The sequence below is a fragment of the Phasianus colchicus genome, chromosome 40 (genome assembly GCF_987193195.1).
Source record: "Phasianus colchicus chromosome 40, bPhaCol1.hap1.1, whole genome shotgun sequence".
Taxonomy (NCBI): domain Eukaryota; kingdom Metazoa; phylum Chordata; class Aves; order Galliformes; family Phasianidae; genus Phasianus; species Phasianus colchicus.
In genome coordinates this window covers 1,834,409-1,859,105 of record NC_143475.1, presented here as the reverse complement: position 1 = coordinate 1,859,105, position 24,697 = coordinate 1,834,409, and the positions used below count along the sequence as shown (strand labels likewise).

The 24,697-nt window shown below is 56.8% G+C and overlaps 1 protein-coding gene across 3 annotated transcripts in view; it reads right to left on the bottom strand.

The window, feature by feature from the left end:
- The window catches only part of ATP2A1 (ATPase sarcoplasmic/endoplasmic reticulum Ca2+ transporting 1), a 75,649-nt gene that overhangs the window by 2,765 nt on the left and 48,187 nt on the right, over positions 1-24,697 (bottom strand). Inside the window, exons 15-22 of one of the 3 annotated variants that reach the window (XM_090130289.1) lie at positions 23,375-23,710; positions 21,965-22,185; positions 18,497-18,699; positions 14,556-14,641; positions 12,922-13,055; positions 6,947-7,064; positions 4,869-4,986; positions 2,929-2,963 (exon numbers count right to left, since the gene is read on the bottom strand). In XM_090130289.1, the coding sequence (XP_089986415.1) occupies positions 2,959-2,963; positions 4,869-4,986; positions 6,947-7,064; positions 12,922-13,055; positions 14,556-14,641; positions 18,497-18,699; positions 21,965-22,185; positions 23,375-23,710 (1,221 nt within the window). In that variant the 3' untranslated portion in view covers positions 2,929-2,958. Of the gene's footprint in view, positions 1-2,928; positions 2,964-4,868; positions 4,987-5,103; positions 5,158-5,798; positions 5,853-6,946; positions 7,065-12,921; positions 13,056-14,555; positions 14,642-18,496; positions 18,700-21,964; positions 22,186-23,374; positions 23,711-24,697 lie in introns of those variants that run through there. The other 2 variants (XM_090130291.1, XM_090130290.1) reach the window with 2 other exon arrangements.

Genomic DNA, 24,697 nt, shown 5'->3' with positions numbered 1-24,697 from the left:
TGGGGTTATGGGGTGATGTGTGGGGTTATGGGGTGATAAATGGGGTTATGGGGTGATGTATGCGGTTATGGGGTGGCCGTTATGGGGTGATGTGTGGGGTTATGGGGTGATGTGTGGGGTTATGGGGTGATGTGTGGGGTTATGGGGTGGCCGTTATGGGGTTATGGGGTGATGTGTGGGGTTATGGGGTGATGTATGGGGTTATGGGGTGATATATGGGGTTATGGGGTGATAAATGGGGTTATGGGGTGATGTATGCGGTTATGGGGTGGCCGTTATGGGGTTATGGGGTGATGTGTGGGGTTATGGGGTGATGTATGGGGTTATGGGGTGATATATGGGGTTATGGGGTGATGTGTGGGGTTATGGGGTGATGTATGGGGTTATGGGGTGATGTATGGGGTTATGGGGTGGCCGTTATGGGGTTGTGGGGTGATGTATGGGGTTATGGGGTGATGTGTGGGGTTGTGGGGTGATAAATGGGGTTGTGGGGTGATGTATGGGGTTATGGGGTGGCCGTTATGGGGTTGTGGGGTGATGTATGGGGTTATGGGGTGATGTGTGGGGTTATGGGGTGATGTGTGGGGTTGTGGGGTGATATGTGGGGTTATGGGGTGATATATGGGGTTATGGGGTGATGTGTGGAGTTATGGGGTGATGTGTGGGGTTATGGGGTGATATGTGGGGTTATGGGGTGATGTATGGGGTTATGGGGTGATGTGTGGGGTTATGGGGTGATGTGTGGGGTTGTGGGGTGATAAATGGGGTTATGGGGTGATATGTGGGGTTATGGGGTGATGTATGGGGTTATGGGGTGATGTATGGGGTTATGGGGTGGCCGTTATGGGGTTATGGGGTGATGTATGGGGTTATGGGGTGATGTGTGGGGTTATGGGGTGATGTGTGGGGTTGTGGGGTGATAAATGGGGTTATGGGGTGATGTGTGGGGTTATGGGGTGATGTGTGGGGTTATGGGGTGATGTATGGGGTTATGGGGTGGCCGTTATGGGGTTATGGGGTGATGTGTGGGGTTATGGGGTGAGAGTTATGGGGTGATGTATGGGGTTATGGGGTGATGTGTGGGGTTATGGGGTGAGAGTTACGGGGTGACACTTATGGGGTGTCAGTTATGGGGTTGTTGCTGTTGTAATGGGGTTGCTGTTGTCGTTACGGGGTGGTTGTGGGGTTGTTGTTGTGGGGTTGTTGTTGTGGGGTTGTTGTTGTGGGGTTGTTGTTGTGGGGTGGCTGTAGTTACGGGGTTGTTATGGGGTTGTAGTTATGGGGTGGCTGTAGTTATGGGGCTGCTGCTGTTGTGGGGTTGTGGTTATGGGGTGGCTGTAGTTACGGGGTTGTTGTGGGGTTGCTGTAGTTATGGGGTTGTTGTGGGGTTGTAGTTACGGGGCTGTTACGGGGTGGCTGTTGTGGGGTTGTTGTGGGGTTGTTGTTATGGGGTTGTTATGGGGTTATTGTTGTAGTTATGGGGTTGTTGTGGGGTTGTAGTTACGGGGTTGTTTGTTGTTATGGGGTGGCTGTAGTTACGGGGTTGTTGTTATGGGGTTGTTGTGGGGTTGTGGTTATGGGGTGGCTGTAGTTACGGGGTTGTTGTGGGGTTGCTGTAGTTATGGGGTTGTTGTGGGGTTGTAGTTACGGGGCTGTTACGGGGTGGCTGTTGTGGGGTTGTTGTGGGGTTGTTGTTATGGGGTTGTTATGGGGTTATTGTTGTAGTTATGGGGTTGTTGTGGGGTTGTAGTTACGGGGTTGTTTGTTGTTATGGGGTGGCTGTAGTTACGGGGTTGTTGTTATGGGGTTGTTGTGGGGTTGTGGTTATGGGGTGGCTGTAGTTACAGGGTTGTTGTGGGGTTGCTGTAGTTATGGGGTTGTTGTGGGGTTGTAGTTACGGGGTTGTTAGGGGGTGGCTGTAGTTATGGGGTGGTTGTGGGGTGGCTGTAGTTGTGGGGTGGCTGTAGTTATGGGGTGGCTGTAGTTGTGGGGTGGCTGTAGTTGTGGGGTTGGTTGTAGTTACGGGGTTGTTGTTATGGGGCTGTAGTTGTGGGGTTGTTGTGGGGTGGCTGTAGTTATGGGGTGGCCGTAGTTGTGGGGTGGCTGTAGATGTGGGGCTGTAGTTGTGGGGCTGGCTGTAGTTGTGGGGTGACTGTAGTTGTGGGGTTGTTATGGGGTGGCTGTAGTTATGGGGCTGTAGTTGTGGGGCTGTAGTTGTGGGGTGACTGTAGTTGTGGGGCTGTAGTTGTGGGGCTGGCTGTAGTTGTGGGGCTGTAGTTGTGGGGCTGTAGTTATGGGGTGGCTGTAGTTGGGGGCTGTAGTTGTGGGGCTGTAGTTGTGGGGCTGTAGTTGTGGGGCTGTAGTTATGGGGTGGCTGTAGTTGTGGGGCTGTAGTTGTGGGGCTGGCTGTAGTTGTGGGGCTGGCTGTAGTTGTGGGGCTGGCTGTAGTTGTGGGGCTGGCTGTAGTTGTGGGGCTGTAGTTATGGGGTGGCTGTAGTTGTGGGGCTGTAGTTGTGGGGCTGGCTGTAGTTGTGGGGCTGGCTGTAGTTGTGGGGCTGGCTGTAGTTGTGGGGCTGTAGTTGTGGGGCTGGCTGTAGTTGTGGGGCTGGCTGTAGTTGTGGGGCTGTAGTTGTGGGGCTGGCTGTAGTTGTGGGGCTGGCTGTAGTTGGGGGCTGTAGTTGTGGGGCTGTAGTTGTGGGGCTGTAGTTATGGGGTGGCTGTAGTTGGGGGCTGTAGTTGTGGGGCTGTAGTTATGGGGTGGCTGTAGTTGTGGGGCTGTAGTTGTGGGGCTGTAGTTGTGGGTTGGCTGTAGTTATGGGGTGGCTGTAGTTGTGGGTTGGCTGTAGTTGTGGGGCTGGCTGTAGTTGTGGGGCTGTAGTTGTGGGGCTGTAGTTGTGGGGCTGGCCGTAGTTGTGGGGTGAGCGTTACCTGAGGAGCCGGCGGCGGAGGAAGGCGGAGTTACGCTGCGGGGCGACAACGCGGTGCCACGGGGTTATTATGGGATGGCGCAGCGGGGTGAGGAATTATGGGATGGCGCGGGGTGGTGGGGGATTATGGGATGGCACGGGAGGATTATGGGATGGCAGGGGATGATGAGGGATTATGGGATGGCACCAGAGGGTTATGGGATGGCGTGGGAGGATTATGGGATGGCAGGGGGTGGTGGGGGATTATGGGATGGCATGAGAGGATTATGGGATGGCAGGGGATGATGGGGGATTATGGGATGGCAGGGGATGGTGGGGGATTATGGGATGGCACCAGAGGATTATGGGATGGCACCAGAGGGTTATGGGATGGCAGGGGATGGTGGGGGATTATGGGATGGCAGATGAACATTATGGGATGGCACCAGAGGATTATGGGATGGCAGGGGGAGGTGGGGGATTATGGGATGGCACCAGAGGATTATGGGATGGCAGGGGATGATGGGGGATTATGGGATGGCAAGGGAGGATTATGGGATGGCAGGGGGTGGTGGGGGATTATGGGATGGCGCGGGATGATGGGGTTATGGGATGGCAGGGGATGATGGGGGATTATGGGATGGCACCAGAGGATTATGGGATGGCGTGGGATGATGGGGGATTATGGGGTGTCAGATGAACATGATGGGATTATGGGATGGCACCAGAGGATTATGGGATGGCAGGGGGTGGTGGGGGATTATGGGATGGAAGATGAACATTATGGGATGGCACGGGGGGATTATGGGATGGCAGGGGATGGTGGGGGATTATGGGATGGCACCAGAGGATTATGGGATGGCACCAGAGGGTTATGGGATGGCAGGGGATGGTGGGGGATTATGGGATGGTAGATGAACATGATGGGATTATGGGATGGCACGGGAGGATTATGGGATGGCAGGGGATGATGGGGGATTATGGGATGGCAGATGAACATGATGGGATTATGGGATGGCACGGGAGGATTATGGGATGGCAGGGGATGATGGGGGATTATGGGGTGGCACAGGATGATGGGGGATTATGGGATGGCAAGGGAGGATTATGGGATGGCAGATGAACATGATGGGATTATGGGATGGTGCGGGATGATGGGGGATTATGGGATGGCACGGGAGGATGAGGAATTATGGGATGGTGCGGGATGATGGAATTATGGGATGGCAGGGAATGATGGGGGATTATGGGATGGCACCAGAGGATTATGGGATGGCACGGGATGATGGGGGATTATGGGATGGCAAGGGAGGATTATGGGATGACACAGAGGGCATCATGGGGTGGCGTGGGAGGATTATGGGATGGCAGATGAACATTATGGGATGGCACCAGAGGATTATGGGATGGCAGGGGATGATGAGGAATTATGGGATGGCGCGGGATGATGAGGAATTATGGGATGGCATGTGATGGGGGATTATTATGGGATGGCACAGTGGGCATCATGGCATGGCGCGGGAGGATTATGGGATGGTGCAGGATCATTATGGGATGGCGCAGGATGATGAGGGAGGACAGTGGGGTCAATGGGGTCAATGGGAGGATATGGAGTCAATGGGGGGGTCAATGGGGTCAGTGGGGTCAATGGGGTCAGTGGGGGGGACAATGGGTTCAATGGGGGGGACAATGAGGTCAATGGGGTCAGTGGGGGTCAATGGGGTCAATGGGGGGACAGTGGGGTCAATGGGAGTTCAATGAGGTCAATGGGGGTCAATGGGGTCAATGGGGGTCAATGGGAGGATATGGGGTCAAGTGGGGGATTTGGGGTCAATGGATCGGCCCCGGTGACACGATGACGTCAGAGGCGGTGATGACGTCACAGGTGGTGATGACGTCACAGGTGATGACGTCACTGGGGGTGGGGGGAGGGGGAGGAGGGGGGGAGGGGGCAGCACTGACCCTCCAGGTAATTCCGGGCGATGAATTTCAGCACCTCGTCCAATAGGATCACAGGGAAGGAAATGCGGAGCACAACCAGCCAATGGGCCAGGTCCAGGTGGGTCAGCTTAAAGATCATCTGTGGGGCAGGGAGAGACCCCATAACGACCCCATAACGACCCCATAACGGCCCTATAACGACCCCATAACAACAACCCCATAGAGATCCTATAAAAAGCCCATAGAGACCCTATAAGAGATCCCATAGAGATCAGTGGGTCAGGTCCAGGTGGGTCAGCTTAAAGATCATCTGTGGGGCAGGGAGAGACCCCATAACGACCCCATAACGGCCCTATAACAGCCCTATAACGACCCCATAACAACAACCCCATAGAGATCCTATAAAAACCCCATAGAGATCCTATAAAAGATCCCACAGAGGTCAGTGGGTCGGGTCCAGGTGGGTCAGCTTAAAGATCATCTGTGGGGCAGGGAGAGACCCCATAACGACCCCATAACGACCCCATAACGGCCCTATAACGACCCCATAACAACAACCCCATAGAGATCCTATAAAAACCCCATAGAGATCCTATAAAAGATCCCACAGAGGTCAGTGGGTCGGGTCCAGGTGGGTCAGCTTAAAGATCATCTGTGGGGCAGGGAGAGACCCCATAACGACCCCATAACGACCCCATAACGGCCCTATAATGGCCCTGTAACGACCCCATAACAACAACCCCGTAGAGATCCTATAAAAACCCCATAGAGATCCTATAAGAGATCCCATAGAGATCAGTGGGTCGGGTCCAGGTGGGTCAGCTTAAAGATCATCTGTGGGGCAGGGAGAGACCCCATAACGACCCCATAACGACCCTATAATGGCCCTATAACGACCCCATAACAACAACCCCATAGAGATCCTATAAAAACCCCATAGAGATCCTATAAGAGATCCCATAGAGGTCAGTGGGCCGGGTCCAGGTGGGTCAGCTTAAAGATCATCTGTGGGGCAGGGAGAGACCCCATAACGACCCCATAACGGCCCTATCCCCCCTCTGACCCCATATCCCCCTCCATGTCCCCCCTCTGACCCTATATCCACCCCATATCCCCCCTCCTGACCCCATACCCACCCCATAACCCCCTTCTAACCCCACATCCCCCCTTCCTTATCCCATATATCATCTCCTGACCCCGAATCCATTCCATATTCCCCCTATGACCCCATATCCCCCCATATCCTCCTCTCCTGACCCCATATCCCCCCTCTGACCCCATATCCTCCCCTCCTGACCCCATATCCACCCTATATCCCCCTCTCCTGACCCCATATCCCCCTCCTGACCCCATATCCCCCTCTCCTGACCCCATATATCATCTCCTGACCCCGAATCCATTCCATATCCCCCCTATGACCCCATATCCTCCCCATATCCCCCCCATATCCTCCTCCTGACCCCATATCCCCCCCATATCCCCCCTCCTGACCCCAAATCCACCCCATATCCACCCCATAACCCCCCAACCCCGTACTGGCAGCGGATCCACGTATAGGATGACGAAGTGCAGGGACATGGACAGACAGATGGACCCCACACACATCCCTACCTCCTGACCCCATATCCACCCTCCTGACCCTATATCCACCCCATATCCCCCCTCCTGACCCCATATCCACCATATATCCCCCCTCCTGACCCCATATCCCCCTCCTGACCCCATATCCCCCTCTCCTGACCCCATATATCATCTCCTGACCCCGAATCCATTCCATATTCCCCCTTATGACCCCATATCCCCCCATATCCTCCTCCTGACCCCATATCCACCCTATATCCCCCCTCCTGACCCCATATCCCCCTCTGCTGACCCCATATATCCCCTCTTGACCCCGAATCCATTCCATATTGCCCCTATGACCCCATATCCCCCCATATCCTCCTCCTGACCCCATATCTCCCCTCTGACCCCACATACCCCCCTCCTGACCCCATATCCCCCCCATATCCACCCCATATCCCCCCTCCTGACCCCATATCCACCCTATATCCCCCCTCCTGACCCCATATCCACCCCATAACCCCCCGGCCCCGTACCGGCAGCGGATCCACGTATAGGATGACGAAGTGCAGGGACATGGACAGACAGATGGACCCCACCAGCCAGATGTTGACCCACGGCGGCATCCGTACCAGGGATTGGTTCTCTGATAGGCTGCGGGGTTTGGGGGCGGGGAAAAAAGGGTCACCCCATAGGGCCTCAACCACCCCATAGGGCCTCAACCACCCCATAGGGCCTCAACGACCCCAATGAGCTCCATAGGGAACACAGGCACCCCATAGAACCCCATAGGGAACACCGTGACCCCATAGGGCCTCAACAACCCCATAGGGCCTCAATGACCCCATAGAACCCCATAGGGATCACCGTGACCCCATAGGGCCTCCACGACCCCATAGAGCCCCATAGGAACTCTGGCACCCCATAGGGAACATTGTGACCCCATAGGGCCTCAATCACCCCATAGGGAACACCATGACCCCATAGAACCCCATAGGGAGCACCGTGACCCCATAGGGCCTCAATGACCCCAATGAGCCCCATAGGGAACACTGGCACCCCATAGAACCCCATAGAGAACACCGTGACCCCATAGAGCCCCATAGGGAACATCCTGACCCCATAGGGCCTCAACGACCCCATAGAACCCCATAGGGAACACCGTGACCCCATAGGGCCTCAACGACCCCATAGAGCCCCATAGGGAACACTGTGACCCCATAGGGAACACCGTGACCCCATAGAACCCCATAGGGAACACCGTGACCCCATAGGGTCTCAACGACCCCATAGAGCCCCATAGGGAACACTGTGACCCCATAGGGAACATTGTGACCCCATAGAACCCCATAGGGAACAACGTGACCCCATAGGGCCTCAACGACCCCATAGAGCCCCATAGGGAACACTGTGACCCCATAGGGAACACCGTGACCCCATAGAACCCCATAGGGAACACCGTCACCCCATAGGGCCTCAACAACCCCATAGGGCCTCAACGACCCCAATGAGCCCCATAGGGAACACAGGCACCCCATAGAACCCCATAGGGAGCACCGTGACCCCATAGGGCCTCAACAACCCCATAGGGCCTCAACGACCCCATAGAGCCCCATAGGGAACACTGTGACCCCATAGGGAACACCGTGACCCCATAGAACCCCATAGGGAACACCGTCACCCCATAGGGCCTCAACAACCCCATAGGGCCTCAACGACCCCAATGAGCCCCATAGGGAACACTGTGACCCCATAGGGAGCACCGTGACCCCATAGGGCCTCAACGACCCCATAGAGCCCCATAGGGAACACCATGACCCCATAGAACCCCATAGGGAACATCCTGACCCCATAGGGCCTCAACGACCCCATAGAACCCCATAGGGAACACCGTGACCCCATAGGGCCTCAACGACCCCATAGAGCCCCATAGGGAACACTGTGACCCCATAGGGAACACCGTGACCCCATAGAACCCCATAGGGAACACTGTGACCCCATATGGCCTCAACGACCCCATAGAGCCCCATAGGGAACACTGTGACCCCATAGGGAACATTGTGACCCCGTAGAGCCCCATAGGGAACACTGTGGCTATGGGGTGGTTATGGGGTGGCTATGGGGTGGCTATTCGGCAGCTATGGGGTCTCTATGGGGTCTCTATGGGGTCTCTATGGGTCTCTATGGGGTATCTATGGGGTCTCTATGGGTCTCTATGGGTCTCTATGGGGTATCTATGGGGTCTCTATGGGTCCCTATGGGGTCTCTATGGGTCTCTATGGGGTCTCTATGGGGTCTCTATGGGGTCTCTATGGGGTCCCTATGGGGCTGATGCTTCTATAGGTCTCCATGGATCTCAATGGGTTTCTATGGATCTCAATGGAACTCAATGGGTCTCTATGGCAGTCAATGGGTCTCTATGGGTTCCTTATGGGGTGGCTATAGGGCTATAGGGTTATGGGGCGGTTATGGGGTCTCTGTGGGGTCTCTATGGGGTCTCTATGGGTCTCTATGGGGTCTCTATGGGGTCTCTATGGGGCTGATGCTTCTATGTGTCTCCATGGAACTCAATGGATCTCAATGGAAGTCAGTGGGTCTCTATGGGTTCCTTATGGGGTGGCTGTAGGGCCAGAGGGTTATGGGGCGGTTATGGAATGGTATGGGGCAGTTATGGGGCGGTTATGGGGTCTCTATGGGGTCTCTATGGGGTCTCTATGGGTTTCTATGGGGCTGATGCTTCTATGGGTCTCCATGGATCTCAATGGATCTCAATGGAACTCAATGCATCTCAATGGAAGTCAGTGGGTCTCTATGGGTTCCTTATGGGGTGGCTATAGGGCCAGAAGGTTATGGGGCAGTTATGGGGTCTCTATGGGGCAGCTATGAGGTCTCTATGGGGCTGATGCTTCTATGGGTCTCCATGGATCTCAATGGATCTCAGTGCAACTCAATGGATCTCAATGGAAGTCAATGGGTCTCTATGGGTTCCTTATGGGGTGGCTATAGGGCTATAGGGTTATGGGGCGGTTATGGGGTGGTTATGGGGTGGTTATGGGGTCTCTATGGGGTCTCTATGGGGCTGATGCTTCTCTGTGTCTCCATGGATCTCAATGGATCTCATTGGAACTCAATGGAACTCAATGGAAGTCAGTGGGTCCCTATGGGTTCCTTATGGGGTGGCTATAGGGCCAGAGGGTTATGGGGCGGTTATGGGGCGGTTATGGGGCAGTTATGGGGTCTCTATGGGGCAGCTATGAGGTCTCTATGGGGCTGATGCTTCTATGGGTCTCCATGGATCTCAATGGATCTCAGTGCAACTCAATGGATCTCAATGGAAGTCAACGGGTCTCTATGGGTTCCTTATGGGGTGGCTATAGGGCTATAGGGTTATGGGGTGGTTATGGGGCGGTTATGGGGCAGTTATGGGGTGGTTATGGGGTCTCTATGGGGTCTCTATGGGGCTGATGCTTCTCTGTGTCTCCATGGATCTCAATGGATCTCATTGGAACTCAATGGATCTCAATGGAAGTCAGTGGGTCTCTATGGGTTCCTTATGGGGTGGCTATAGGGCCAGAGGGTTATGGGGTGGTTATGGGGTGGTATGGGGCAGTTATGGGGCGGTTATGGGGTCTCTATGGGGTCTCTATGGGGCTGATGCTTCTATGGGTCTCCATGGATCTCAATGGAACTCAACGGAACTCAATGGCAGTCAGTGGGTCTCTATGGGTTCCTTATGGGGTGGCTATAGGGCTATAGGGTTATGGGGTGGTTATGGGGTGGTTATGGGGTGGTTATGGTGTCCCTATGGGGTCCCTATGGGGTCCCTATGGGGTCTCCATGGGGTCTCTATGGGGCTGATGCTTCTCTGGGTCTCCATGGATCTCAATGGAACTCAATGGAACTCAATGGAACTCAGTGGGTCTCTATGGGTTCCTTATGGGGTGGCTATAGGGCCAGAGGGTTATGGGGCGGTTATGGGGTGGTATGGGGCAGTTATGGGGCGGTTATGGGGTCTCTATGGGGTCTCTATGGGGCTGATGCTTCTATGGGTCTCCATGGATCTCAATGGATCTCCATGGGTCTCAATGGATCTCAATGGAACTAAATGGATCTCAATGGAAGTCAGTGGGTCTCTATGGGTTCCTTATGGGGTGGCTATAGGGCTATAGGGTTATGGGGCGGTTATGGGGTGGTTATGGGGTGGTTATGGGGTCTCTATGGGGCAGCTATGGGGTCTCTGTGGGGCTGATGCTTCTATGGGTCTCCATGGATCTCAATGGATCTCAGTGCAACTCAGTGGATCTCAATGGCAGTCAGTGGGTCTCTATGGGTTCCTTATGGGGTGGCTATAGGGCTATAGGGTTATGGGGCAGTTCTGGGGCGTTTATGGGGTGGTTATGGGGTCTCTATGGGGTCTCTATGGGTCTCTATGGGGCTGATGCTTCTCTGTGTCTCCATGGATCTCAATGGATCTCAGTGCAACTCAATGGATCTCAATGGAACTCAATGGGTCTCTATGGGTTCCTTATGGGGTGGCTATAGGGCCAGAGGGTTATGGGGTGGTTATGGGGCGTTTATGGGGCAGTTATGGGGTGGTTATGGGGTCTCTATGGGGTCTCTATGGGGCTGATGCTTCTCTGTGTCTCCATGGATCTGAATGGATCTCATTGGAACTCAATGGAACTCAATGGAAGTCAGTGGGTCCCTATGGGTTCCTTATGGGGTGGCTATAGGGCCAGAGGGTTATGGGGCGGTTATGGGGCGGTTATGGGGTGGTTATGGGGTCTCTATGGGGCAGCTATGGGGTCTCTGTGGGGCTGATGCTTCTATGGGTCTCCATGGATCTCAATGGATCTCAGTGCAACTCAATGGATCTCAATGGAACTCAATGGGTCTCTATGGGTTCCTTATGGGGTGGCTATAGGGCCAGGGGGTTATGGGGTGGTTAAGGGGTCTCTATGGGGTCTCTATGGGGTCTCTATGGGGTCTCTATGGGGATGATGCTTCTATGGGTCTCCATGGATCTCAATGGATCTCATTGGAACTCAATGGAACTCAATGGAAGTCAGTGGGTCTCTATGGGTTCCTTATGGGGTGGCTATAGGGCTATAGGGTTATGGGGCGGTTATGGGGTGGTTATGGGGTGGTTATGGGGTCTCTATGGGTCTCTATGGGGTCTCTATGGGGCTGATGCTTCTCTGTGTCTCCATGGATCTCAATGGATCTCATTGGAACTCAATGGAACTCAATGGAAGTCAGTGGGTCTCCATGGGTTCCTTATGGGGTGCCTATAGGGCTATAGGGTTATGGGGTGGTTATGGGGCGGTTATGGGGCAGTTATGGGGTGGTTATGGGGTCTCTATGGGGCTGATGCTTCTCTGTGTCTCCATGGATCTCAATGGATCTCATTGGAACTCAATGGATCTCAATGGAAGTCAGTGGGTCTCTATGGGTTCCTTATGGGGTGGCTATAGGGCCAGAGGGTTATGGGGTGGTTATGGGGTGGTATGGGGCAGTTATGGGGCGGTTATGGGGTCTCTATGGGGTCTCTATGGGGCTGATGCTTCTATGGGTCTCCATGGATCTCAATGGAACTCAACGGAACTCAATGGCAGTCAGTGGGTCTCTATGGGTTCCTTATGGGGTGGCTATAGGGCTATAGGGTTATGGGGTGGTTATGGGGTGGTTATGGGGTGGTTATGGTGTCCCTATGGGGTCCCTATGGGGTCCCTATGGGGTCTCCATGGGGTCTCTATGGGGCTGATGCTTCTCTGGGTCTCCATGGATCTCAATGGAACTCAATGGAACTCAATGGAACTCAGTGGGTCTCTATGGGTTCCTTATGGGGTGGCTATAGGGCCAGAGGGTTATGGGGCGGTTATGGGGTGGTATGGGGCAGTTATGGGGCGGTTATGGGGTCTCTATGGGGTCTCTATGGGGCTGATGCTTCTATGGGTCTCCATGGATCTCAATGGATCTCCATGGGTCTCAATGGATCTCAATGGAACTAAATGGATCTCAATGGAAGTCAGTGGGTCTCTATGGGTTCCTTATGGGGTGGCTATAGGGCTATAGGGTTATGGGGCGGTTATGGGGTGGTTATGGGGTGGTTATGGGGTCTCTATGGGGCAGCTATGGGGTCTCTGTGGGGCTGATGCTTCTATGGGTCTCCATGGATCTCAATGGATCTCAGTGCAACTCAGTGGATCTCAATGGCAGTCAGTGGGTCTCTATGGGTTCCTTATGGGGTGGCTATAGGGCTATAGGGTTATGGGGCAGTTCTGGGGCGTTTATGGGGTGGTTATGGGGTCTCTATGGGGTCTCTATGGGTCTCTATGGGGCTGATGCTTCTCTGTGTCTCCATGGATCTCAATGGATCTCAATGGAACTCAATGGATCTCAATGGAACTCAATGGGTCTCTATGGGTTCCTTATAGGGTGGCTATAGGGCTATAGGGTTATGGGGCGGCTATGGGGCGGTTATGGGGCGGTTATGGGGCCGTCCCGTTACCTGTTGAGGGCGTTGCACATCTCGATGGTGACGAGGACGGACAGAGCCATGGTCATGGGGACGGGGGACTCAAAGATGTCGCAGTCGATGCCCTCGAACTCGGCGCTGTGGTGGGTGCACTGCATGAAGTGCGTCTGCGGGGCGGTTATAGGGTCGGTTATGGGGTTGTTATAGGGTCAGGTATAGGGTCAGCTGTGGGGTGGGTATGGGGTGGGTATGGGGTCAGCTATGGGGTGGGTATGGGGTGGGAATGGGGTCAGCTATGGGGTGTGCACTGCATGAAGTGCGTCTGCGGGGCGGTTATAGGGTCGGTTATGGGGTCGTTATAGGGTCAGGTATGGGGTGGGTATGGGGTGGGTATGGGGTCAGCTATGGGGTGTGCACTGCATGAAGTGCGTCTGCGGGGCGGTTATAGGGTCGGTTATGGGGTCGTTATAGGGTCAGGTATAGGGTGGGTATGGGGTGGGTATGGGGGGCGTATGGGGTGGGTATGGGGTGGGTATGGGGTGGATATGGGGTCAGCTATGGGGTGTGCACTGCATGAAGTGCGTCTGTGGGGGGGTTATAGGGTCGGTTATGGGGTCGCTATAGGGTCAGCCATGGGGTCAGCTATGGGGTGGGTATGGGGTGGGAATGGTGTGGATATGGGGTGTGTATGGGGTGGGTATGGGGTGGGTATGGGGTGGATATGGGGTCAGCTATGGGGTGTGCACTGCATGAAGTGCGTCTGCGGGGCGGTTATAGGGTCGGTTATGGGGTCGTTATAGGGTCAGGTATAGGGTCAGCTGTGGGGTGGGTATGGGGTGCGTATGGGGGGGGGTATGGGGTCAGCTATGGGGTGGGTATGGGGTGGGTATGGGGTCAGCTATGGGGTGTGCACTGCATGAAGTGCGTCTGCGGGGCGGTTATAGGGTCGGTTATGGGGTCGTTATAGGGTCAGGTATGGGGTCAGCTGTGGGGTGGGTATGGGGTGGGTATGGGGTCAGCTATGGGGTGTGCACTGCATGAAGTGCATCTGTGGGGTGGGGATGGGGTCGTTATAGGGTCAGCCATGGGGTCAGCTATGGGGTGGGCATGGGGTGGATGTTGACCCCCTGACCCCACAGATGACCCCATGACCCCTGTTGACCCGAGAAACAGTGACATTGTCACCCTTTGACCCGGTGACCCTATGACCCCACTCACCCCATGACCCCGTGACCTCGTGACCCCAGATGACCCCATGACCCCTGTTGACCCCAGGACCCTGTGATGTCATCACCCCATGACCCCATGGCCCCACTCACCCCATGACCCCGTGACCCCGTGACCTCGTGACCCCAGTTGACCCCATGACCCCTGTTGACCCCAGGACCCTGTGATGTTGTCACCCCGTGCCCCCGCTCACCCCATGACCCTGTGACCCCGTGGCCCCGTGACCCCACGACCCTGTGACCCCCATGACCCCATGACCCACGTGACCCCATGACCCAGCTGACCCCGTGACCCCTGTTGACCCTGGCACCCTGTGACGTCGTCTCCCCAAGACCCCACTGACCCCAAGACCCCGTGACCCCGTGACCTCACTCACCCCATGACCCCGTGACCCCGTGACCCCAGATGACCCCAGATGACCCCGTGACCCCGCAGCTCACCAGTTGGTGGTAGGTCAGATTGGGGCCGTCCTCCGCATACAGGAACCACCAGGCAGCAGCGCCCACCGTGGCCGCCCCCACGTAACCTATAGGGCACAGCGTCTCAGCGACCCCATAGGGACCCACGGGGCACTCGGCGACCCCATAAAGGTCCATAGGGCACTCAGCGACCCCATAGGGACCCACGGGGCACTCGGCGACCCCATAAAGGTCCATAGGGCACTCAGCGACCCCATAGGGACCCACGGGGCACTCGGCGACCCCATAAGGCCGCTGTGACCCCATAGAGACCCATAGGGCACTCAGCGACCCCATAGGGACCCACGGGGCACTCGGCGACCCCATAGGGTCACAGAGACCCCATAAAACCCATAGAGCACTCGGCGACCCCATAGGGCACTCAGCGACCCCATAAAGTTCCATAGGGCACTCAGTGACCCCATAGGGACCCATGGGGCACTCGGCGACCCCATAGGGTCACAGCGACCCCATAAAGTTCCATAGGGCACTCAGCGACCCCATAGGGACCCACAGGGCACTCGGCGACCCCATAAAGGTCCATAGGGCACTCAGCGACCCCATAGGGACCCACGGGGCACTCGGCGACCCCATAGGGCCACTGTGACCCCATAGAGACCCATAGGGCACTCAGCGACCCCATAGGGACCCACGGGGCACTCGGCGACCCCATAGGGTCACAGCGACCCCATAGAGACCCACAGGGCACTCGGCGACCCCATAGGGTCACAGCGACCCCATAAAGTTCCATAGGGCACTCAGCGACCCCATAGGGACCCACAGGGCACTCGGCGACCCCATAAAGGTCCATAGGGCACTCAGCGACCCCATAGAACACATATGGGACCCCATAGGGCACACAGTGACCCCATAGGGACCCGTAGGGCACTCAGTGACCCCATAGGACACATAGGGACCCCATAAAGGACCATAGGGCACTCAGTGACCCCATAAAGACCCATAGGGACCCCATAGGGCCACAGCAACCCCACAAACAACCTGATGACCCCATAGATGACCCGATGACCCTACAGATGATCCGATGACCCCATAGATGACCCAACAACCCTACAGACAACCTGATGACCCCATAGATGACTCAATAACCCCACAGCCAACCCGATGACCCCACAGACAACTCGATGACCCCATAGGTGATCCAATGACCCCATAGACGACCTGATGACCCCATAGATGACTCAATAACCCCACAGCTGACCTGATGACCCCACAGATGACCCAAAGACCCCACAGACGACACGATGACCCCACAGCCAACCCAATGACCCTACAACCAACCTGATGACCCCATCGATGACTCGCTGACCCTACAGGCAACCCGATGACCCTACAGACAACCCGATGACCCCATAGATGATCCAATGACCCCACAGCCAACCCAGTGACCCCACAGACAACTCGATGAGCCCATAGGTGACCCAATGACCCCATAGACGACCAGATGACCCTACAGACAACTCAATAACCCCACAGACAACTCGATGACCCCATAGATGATCCGATGACCCCACAGCCAACCCGATGACCCTACAGCCAACCTGATGACCCCGTAGATGACTCAATAACCCCACAGCTGACCCGAAGACCCCACAGACAACCTTATGACCCCATAGGTGACCCAATGACCCCACAGATGACCTGATGACCCTACAGACAATCCGATGACCCCATCAATGACTCGATGACCCTACAGCCAACCTGATGACCCCATCGATGACTCGATGACCCCGCAGCTGACCCGAAGACCCCACAGACAACCTGATGACCCCATAGACGATCTGATGACCCTACAGCCAACCTGATGACCCCATCGATGACTCAATAACCCCACAGCTGACCTGAAGACCCCACAGGTGACCTGATGACCCCACAGCCAACCCAGTGACCCCACAGACAACTCGATGACCCCATAGGTGACCCAATGACCCCATAGACGACCCGATGACCCCACAGCCAACCCGATGACCCCATAGGTGACCCAATGACCCCATAGACGGCCCGATGACCCTACAGACAACTCGATGACCCCATAGGTGACCCAATGACCCCATAGACGACCCAATGACCCCACAGCCAACCCGATGACCCCATAGGTGACCCAATGACCCCATAGACGGCCCGATGACCCTACAGACAACTCGATGACCCCATAGGTGACCCAATGACCCCATAGACGACCCGATGACCCCACAGCCAACCCGATGACCCCATAGGTGACCCAATGACCCCATAGACGGCCCGATGACCCTACAGACAACTCGATGACCCCATAGGTGACCCAATGACCCCATAGACGACCCGATGACCCTACAGCCAACCTGATGACCCCATCGATGACTCGATGACCCCGCAGCTGACCCGAAGACCCCACAGACAACCTGATGACCCCATAGACGATCTGATGACCCTACAGCCAACCTGATGACCCCATAGATGACTCAATAACCTCACAGCTGACCTGAAGACCCCACAGGTGACCTGATGACCCCACAGCCAACCCAGTGACCCCACAGACAACTCAATGACCCCATAGGTGACCCAATGACCCCATAGACAACCCAATGACCCCACAGACAACTCGATGACCCCATCGATGACTCGATGACCCCGCAGCTGACCAGAAGACCCCACAGACAACCTGATGACCCCATAGACGATCTGATGACCCTACAGACGACCTGATGACCCTACAGCCAACCTGATGACCCCATCGATGACTCAATAACCCCACAGCTGACCTGAAGACCCCACAGCTGACCTGATGACCCCACAGCTGACCCGAAGACCCCACAGACAACCTGATGACCCCATAGACGACCTGATGACCCCACAGACGACCCGATGACCCTACAGCCAACCTGATGACCCCATCGATGACTCGATGACCCCGCAGCTGACCCGACGACCCCACAGACAACCTGATGACCCCGTAGACGATCTGATGACCCTACAGCCAACCTGATGACCCCATCGATGACTCGATGACCCCGCAGCTGACCCGAAGACCCCACAGACAACCTGATGACCCCGTAGACGATCTGATGACCCTACAGCCAACCTGATGACCCTACAGCCAACCTGATGACCCCATAGATGACTCAATAACCCCACAGCTGACCTGAAGACCCCACAGGTGACCTGATGACCCCACAGCCAACCCAGTGACCCCACAGCCAACCCGATGACCCCATAGGTGACCCAATGACCCCATAGACAACCCAATGACCCCACAGACAACTCGATGACCCCATAGGTGACCCAATGACCCCATAGATGACCCGATGACCCCACAGACAACTCGATGACCCCATAGATGATCCGATGACCCTACAGACAACCTGATGACCCCATCGATGACTCGATGACCCCGCAGCTGACCTGAACACCCCACAGACAACCTGATGACCCCATAGACAATCTGATGACCCTACAGACGACCTGATGACCCTACAGCCAACCTGATGACCCCATCGATGACTCGATGACCCCGCAGCTGACCAGAAGACCCCACAGACAACCTGATGACCCCATAGACGACCTGATGACCCCACAGACGACCCGATGACCCTACAGCCAACCTGATGACCCCATCGATGACTCGATGACCCCGCAGCTGACCTGAAGACCCCACAGCTGACCTGATGACCCCGCAGCTGACCCGAAGACCCCACAGACAACCTGATGACCCCATAGACGACCTGATGACCCCACAGACGACCCGATGACCCTACAGCCAACCTGATGACCCCATCGATGACTCGCTGACCCTACAGCCAACGTGATGACCCTACAGCCAACCTGATGACCCCATCGATGACTCGATGACCCCGCAGCTGACCCGACGACCCCGCAAGTGACCCGATGACCTCAAGCTCGACCCTTTGACCCCTTCCCCGACTCACCTCCGATGGCCAAATAACGGAAGAAGAGCCAACCGCTGATCAGGGGCTCTTTGGGGCTCCGGGGGGGTTTGTCCATAATGTCCAAATCGGGGGGGTTGAAACCCAAAGCCGTGGCTGGGAGTCCATCGGTCACCAGATTGACCCACAGCAGCTGAACCGGGATCAGCGCCTCCGGCAGCCCCAGGGCCGCCGTCAGGAAGATGCTGGGGGGGGGATCGGGGGGTGGGGGGGGCGAAGAGGGGGAGAAATGAGGGGGGTTGGGGGGTGGGGGGGTGGGAAAGAGGTGGGAGGGGGGAGAAAGGGGGTAGAAATAGGGAAATGAGGGGGGATGGGGGAGAAATGGGGGGAGATGAGGGAGAAATGGGGGGAGGTGGGGGAGATGGGATGTGGGGGGGACGGAAAGGGGGAGAAACGGGGGGGGTTGGGGGGTGGGGGGGTGGGAAAGAGGGGGGAGGGGGGAGAAAGGGGGTAGAAATGGGGGAATGGGGGGGAATGGGGGGTGGGGGGGCAGAGAGGGGGAGAAACGGGGGGGGTTGGGGGGTGGGGGGGTGGGAAAGAGGAGGGAGGGGGGAGAAAGGGGGTAGAAATGGGGGAATGGGGGGGGATGGGGGGAGATGGGGGGTGGGGGGGACGGAAATGGGGAGAAATGGGGGGGGTTGGGGGGTGGGGGGTGGGAAAGAGGTGGGAGGGGGGCGAAGGGGGTAAAGATGGGGGAATGGGGGGGGATGGGGGGAAGTGGGGGAGAAATGGGAGGTGGGGGGGTGGGAAAGAGGAGGGAGGGGGGAGAAAGGGGGTAGAAATGGGGGGATGGGGGGGAATGGGGGGGGAATAGGGGGAGATGGGGGGTGGGGGGACGGAAAGGGGGAGGAATGGGGGGGGTTGGGGGGTGGGGGGATGGGAAAGAGGTGGGAGGGGGGAGAAAGGGGTAAAGATGGGGGAATGGGGGGGGATGGGGGGAAGTGGGGGAGAAATGGGAGGTGGGGGGGTGGGAAAGAGGAGGGAGGGGGGAGAAAGGGGGTAGAAATGGGGGGATGAGGGGGAATGGGGGGGGAATAGGGGGAGATGGGGGGTGGGGGGACGGAAATGGGGAGAAATGGAGGGGTTGGGGGGTGGGGGGTGGGAAAGAGGTGGGAGGGGGGAAAAAGGGGGTAGAAATGGGGGAATGGGGGGGAATGGGGGGTGGGGGGGGCGGAGAGGGGGAGAAACGGGGGGGGTTGGGGGGTGGGGGGACGGGAAAGAGGGGGGAGGGGGGAGAAAGGGGGTAGAAATGGGGGAATGGGGGGGGATGGGGGAGAAATGGGGGGAGATGAGGGAGAAATGGGGGGAGGTGGGGGAGATGGGATGTGGGGGGGACGGAAAGGGGGAGAAACGGGGGGGGTTGGGGGGTGAGGGGTGGGAAAGAGGGGGGAGGGGGGAGAAAGGGGGTAGAAATGGGGGGATGGGGGGGGAATGGGGGGGGAATGGGGGTAGATGGGGGGTGGGGGGGACGGAAATGGGGAGAAATGGGGGGGTTTGGGGGATGGGAGGGTGGGAAAGAGGGGGGAAAGGGGAGAGATGGGAGAGAAATGGGGGGAGATGTGGGATGGGGGGGTGGGAAAGAGGTGGGAGGGGGGAGAAAGGGGGTAAAAATGGGGGAATGGGGGGAAATTGGGGGAAATGGGGGGAGATGGGGGGACTGGGAGGGACTGGGAGGCACTGGGAGGGACTGGGAGGAAGTAAATGGGAAATGGGGGGAATGGAGGGGACGTTGGAGGGGAAATGGTGGAGAATGGTGGAACTGGGCCATACTGGGAGGAACTGGGAGGGACTGGGAAGGACTGGGCGTTACTGGGGGGAACTGGGAGGGACTGGGAAGGGCTGGGGGTGAATGGGGGGATATGGGAGGGACTGGGAGGCACTGGGAGGAACTGGAAGGGACTGGGAGGAAGTAAATGGGAAATGGGGGGAATGGAGGGGAAGTTGGAGGGGAAATGGTGGAGAATGGTGGAACTGGGCCATACTGGGAGGGACTGGGAAGGACTGGGAAGGACTGGGCGTTACTGGGGGGAACTGGGAGGGACTGGGAAGGGCTGGGGGTGAATGGGGGGATATGGGAGGGACTGGGAGGCACTGGGAGGAACTGGAAGGGACTGGGAGGAAGTAAATGGGAAATGGGGGGAATGGAGGGGAAGTTGGAGGGGAAATGGTGGAGAATGGTGGAACTGGGCCATACTGGGAGGAACTGGGAGGGACTGGGAAGGACTGGGCGTTACTGGGGGGAACTGGGAGGGACTGGGAAGGGCTGGGGGCGAACTGGGAGGAGTTGGGAGGAAGTAGATGGGAAATGGAGGGAATGGAGAGGAAATGGTGGGGAATGGTGGAACTGGGCGGTACTGGGAGGGACTGGGAGGCACTGGGAGGAAGTAAATGGGAAATGGGAGGAAGTAGATGGGAAATGGGAGGAAGTAGATGGGAAATGGCGGTAATGGAGGGGACTGGAGGGGAAATGGCGGGGAACGGTGGAAATGGGCTGGACTGGGAGGGACTGGGAGGCACTGGGAGGAAGTGGATGGGAAATGGGAGGAAGTAGATGGGAAATGGGGGGAATGGAGGGGACTGGAGGGGAAATGGCGGGGAATGGAGAGGAAATGGTGGGGAATGGTGGAACTGGGTGGGACTGGGAGGCACTGGGAGGAAATAGATGGGAAATGGGAGGAATGGAGGGGACTGGAGGGGAAATGGTGGGGAACGTTGGAACTGGACGGGACTGGGAGGCACTGGGAGGCACTGGGAGGAAGTAGATGGGAAATGGGGGGAATAGAGGGGACTGGAGGGGAAATAGTGGGGAATGGTGGAACTGGGCAGGACTGGGAGGAAGTAAATGGGAAATGGGAGGAAGTAGATGGGAAATGGGAGGAAGTAGATGGGAAATGGGGGGAATGGGGGAGACTGGAGGGGAAATGGCGGGGAATGGAGAGGAAATGGTGGGGAATGGTGGAACTGGGTGGTGCTGGGTGGTGCTGGGAGGAAGTAGATGGGAAATGGGAGGAATGGAGGGAACTGGAGGGGAAATGGTGGGACTGGGCGGGACTGGGAGGCACTGGGCATTACTGGGAGGAAGTAGATGGGAAATGGGAGGAAGTAGATGGGAAATGGCGGGGAATGGAGGGGACTGGAGGGGAAATAGCGGGGAATGGTGGAACTGGGCAGGACTGGGAGGAAGTGAATGGGAAATGGGAGGAAGTAGATGGGAAATGGGAGGAAGTAGATGGGAAATGGGAGGAAGTAGATGGGAAATGGCGGGGAATGGAAGGGACTGGAGGGGAAATGGCGGGGAATGGAGAGGAAATGGTGGGGAACATTGGAACTGGACGGGACTGGGAGGCACTGGGAGGCACTGGACGTTACTGGGCGGAACCGTTGGGCTCTGTTGGGTGCTGCTGGGTGCTGCTGGGTGCTGCTGGGTGCTGGGTGGGGGGGGGGGCTCACCAGACCACCTCCCCGACGTTGGAGGAGATGAGGTAGCGGATGAACTGCTTCATGTTGTTGTAGATGGCCCGGCCCTCCTCCACCGCCGCCACGATGGTGGAGAAGTTGTCGTCGGCCAGCACCATTTCCGAGGCCGTTTTGGCCACGGCGGTGCCGGATCCCATGGCGATGCCGATCTCGGCCTTCTTCAGAGCCGGGGCGTCGTTCACGCCATCGCCTGTCTGGGGGGTCATGGGGGGTGGGAGGGGGGGGATGGGGTCAGTGGGGTCGTGGTGGGAAGCGATGGGGTCAGTGGGGCTCAATGGGGTCAGTGGGACTCAATGGGGTCATGGGAGGAGCCAATGGGGTCAGTGGGACTCAATGGGGTCAGTGGGGTCGTGGTGGGAAGCAATGGGGTCAGTGGGACTCAATGGGGTCATGGGAGGAGCCAATGGGGTCATTAGGACCCAATGGGGTCAGTGGGGTCGTGGTGGGAAGCGATGGGGTCAGTGGGACTCAATGGGGTCAGTGGGACTCAATGGGGTCATGGGAGGAGCCAATGGGGTCAGTGGGGTCGTGGTGGGAAGCAATGGGGTCAGTGGGACTCAATGGGGTCATGGGAGGAGCCAGTGGGGTCAGTGGGACTCAATGGGGTCAATGGGACCCAATGGGGTCGATAGGATCATGGTGGGACCCAAAGGGGTCAATGGGACCCAGTGGGATCAATGGGACCCAATGGGGTCAGTGGGGCTCATTGTGGTCAGTGGGACTCAGTGGGGTCATGGTGGGACCCAATGGGGTCAATGGAGCTCAATAGGGTCACGGTGGGACCCAGTGGGGTCAATGGGACTCAATGGGGTCAATGGTGTTAATAGGATCATGGTGGGACCCAGTAGGGTCATGGTGGGACCCAATGGGGTCAATGGGGCTCAATGGGATCAATGGGACTCAATAGGGTCATGGTGGGACCCAGTGGGGTCAATAGGACTCAATGGGGTCAATGGGACTCAATAGGGTCACGGTGGGGCCCAGTGGGGTCATGGTGGGACCCAATGGGGTCAATGGGGCTCAATGTGGTCAATGGGATTCAATAGGATCATGGTGGGACCCAGTACCCAGTAGGGTCGTGGTGGGACCCAATGGGGTCAGTGGGGCTCAATGGGGTCAATGGGACTCAATAGGGTCATGGTGGGACCCAGTAGGGTCATGGTGGGACCCAGTGGGGTCAATGGGGCTCAATGGGATCCATGGGACTCAATGGGATCAATGGGGGTTAATAGGCTCATGGTGGGACCCAGTAGGGTCATGGTGGGACCCAATGGGGTCAATGGGGCTCAGTGGGGTCAATGGGGTTAATAGGCTCATGGTGGGACCCAGTAGGGTCACGGTGGGATCCAATAGGGTCAACGGGGGTGGTTTCCCCCCACCCACCATGGCGGTGATCTCGTCGAAGGACTGCAGGAACTCGACGATCTTGGATTTGTGGGTGGGCTCGACGCGGGCGAAGCAGCAGGCCCGGCGACAGGCCTCCCTCTGCTCGGCGGGGGGGAGGTCATCAAACTCCCTCCCCGTGTACGCCTTCCCCGAAACCTCCTCGTCCTCCGAGAAGATCCCGATGCGGCGGCAGATGGCGATGGCCGTCCCTTTGTTGTCCCCCGTGATCATGATGACTCGGATGCCGGCGTCGCGACACAGTTGGATGGAACCCATCACCTCCTTCCTGGGTGGGTCCAGCATCCCGACGCAGCCCACGAAGGTCAGGTCGGTCTGGTTGGGGGGTTCAAAGTGGGGTTTTGGGGGGGAAACTCGGAGGTTGTAGGGAGGGGGGGAGGGGGGGTTGTGTGCTGTTGGGTGAGGTAGAACCTCGTGGGGGTGATGTTGGGTGGCCTAGAACCTCACAGAGGAGACATTTGCCACTGTTGGGTGACCTAGAATCTCACAGAGGAGACATTTCCCACTGTTGGATAACCTAGAACCTTGCAGAGGAGACATTTTCATTGTTGGATAACCTAGAACCTCACAGAGGAGATATTTCCCACTGTTGGGTGGCCTAGAACCTTGTGGAGATGGCATTTCCCACTGTTGGATAACCTAGAACCTCACAGAGGAGACATTTCCTACTGTTGGCTGACCTAGAACCTTGTGAAAATAACATTCCCCACTGTTGGGTGACCCAGAACCACACCAAGATGGCATTTCCCACTGTTGGATGACCTAGAACCTCATGCAGATGACTCAAACTTCTGCTGGATGACCTAGAACCTTGTAAAAATGACATTCCCCACTGTTGGATGACCTAGAACCTCGCAGAGATGGCATTTCCCACTGTTGGGTGACCTAGAACCCTGTGAAAATAACATTCCCCACCGTTGGATGACCTAGAACCTCACAGAGATGGCATTTCCTACTATTGGCTGACCTAGAACCTTGTGAAAATAACATTCCCCACTGTTGGGTGACCCAGAACCTCACCAAGATGGCATTTCCCACTGTTGGGTGACCTAGAACCTCACAGAGGAGACATTTCCCACCGTTGGGTGACCTAGAACCTCACAGAGATGGCATTTCCCACCGTTGTATGACCTAGAACCTCACAGAGGAGACATTTCCTACTGTTGGCTGACCTAGAACCTTGTGAAAATAACATTCCCCACTGTTGGGTGACCCAGAACCACACCAAGATGCCATTTCCCACCCATCAGACAACCCGGAACCACACCGAGACGCCCCGACCCACATCCAGACGCCCACCAA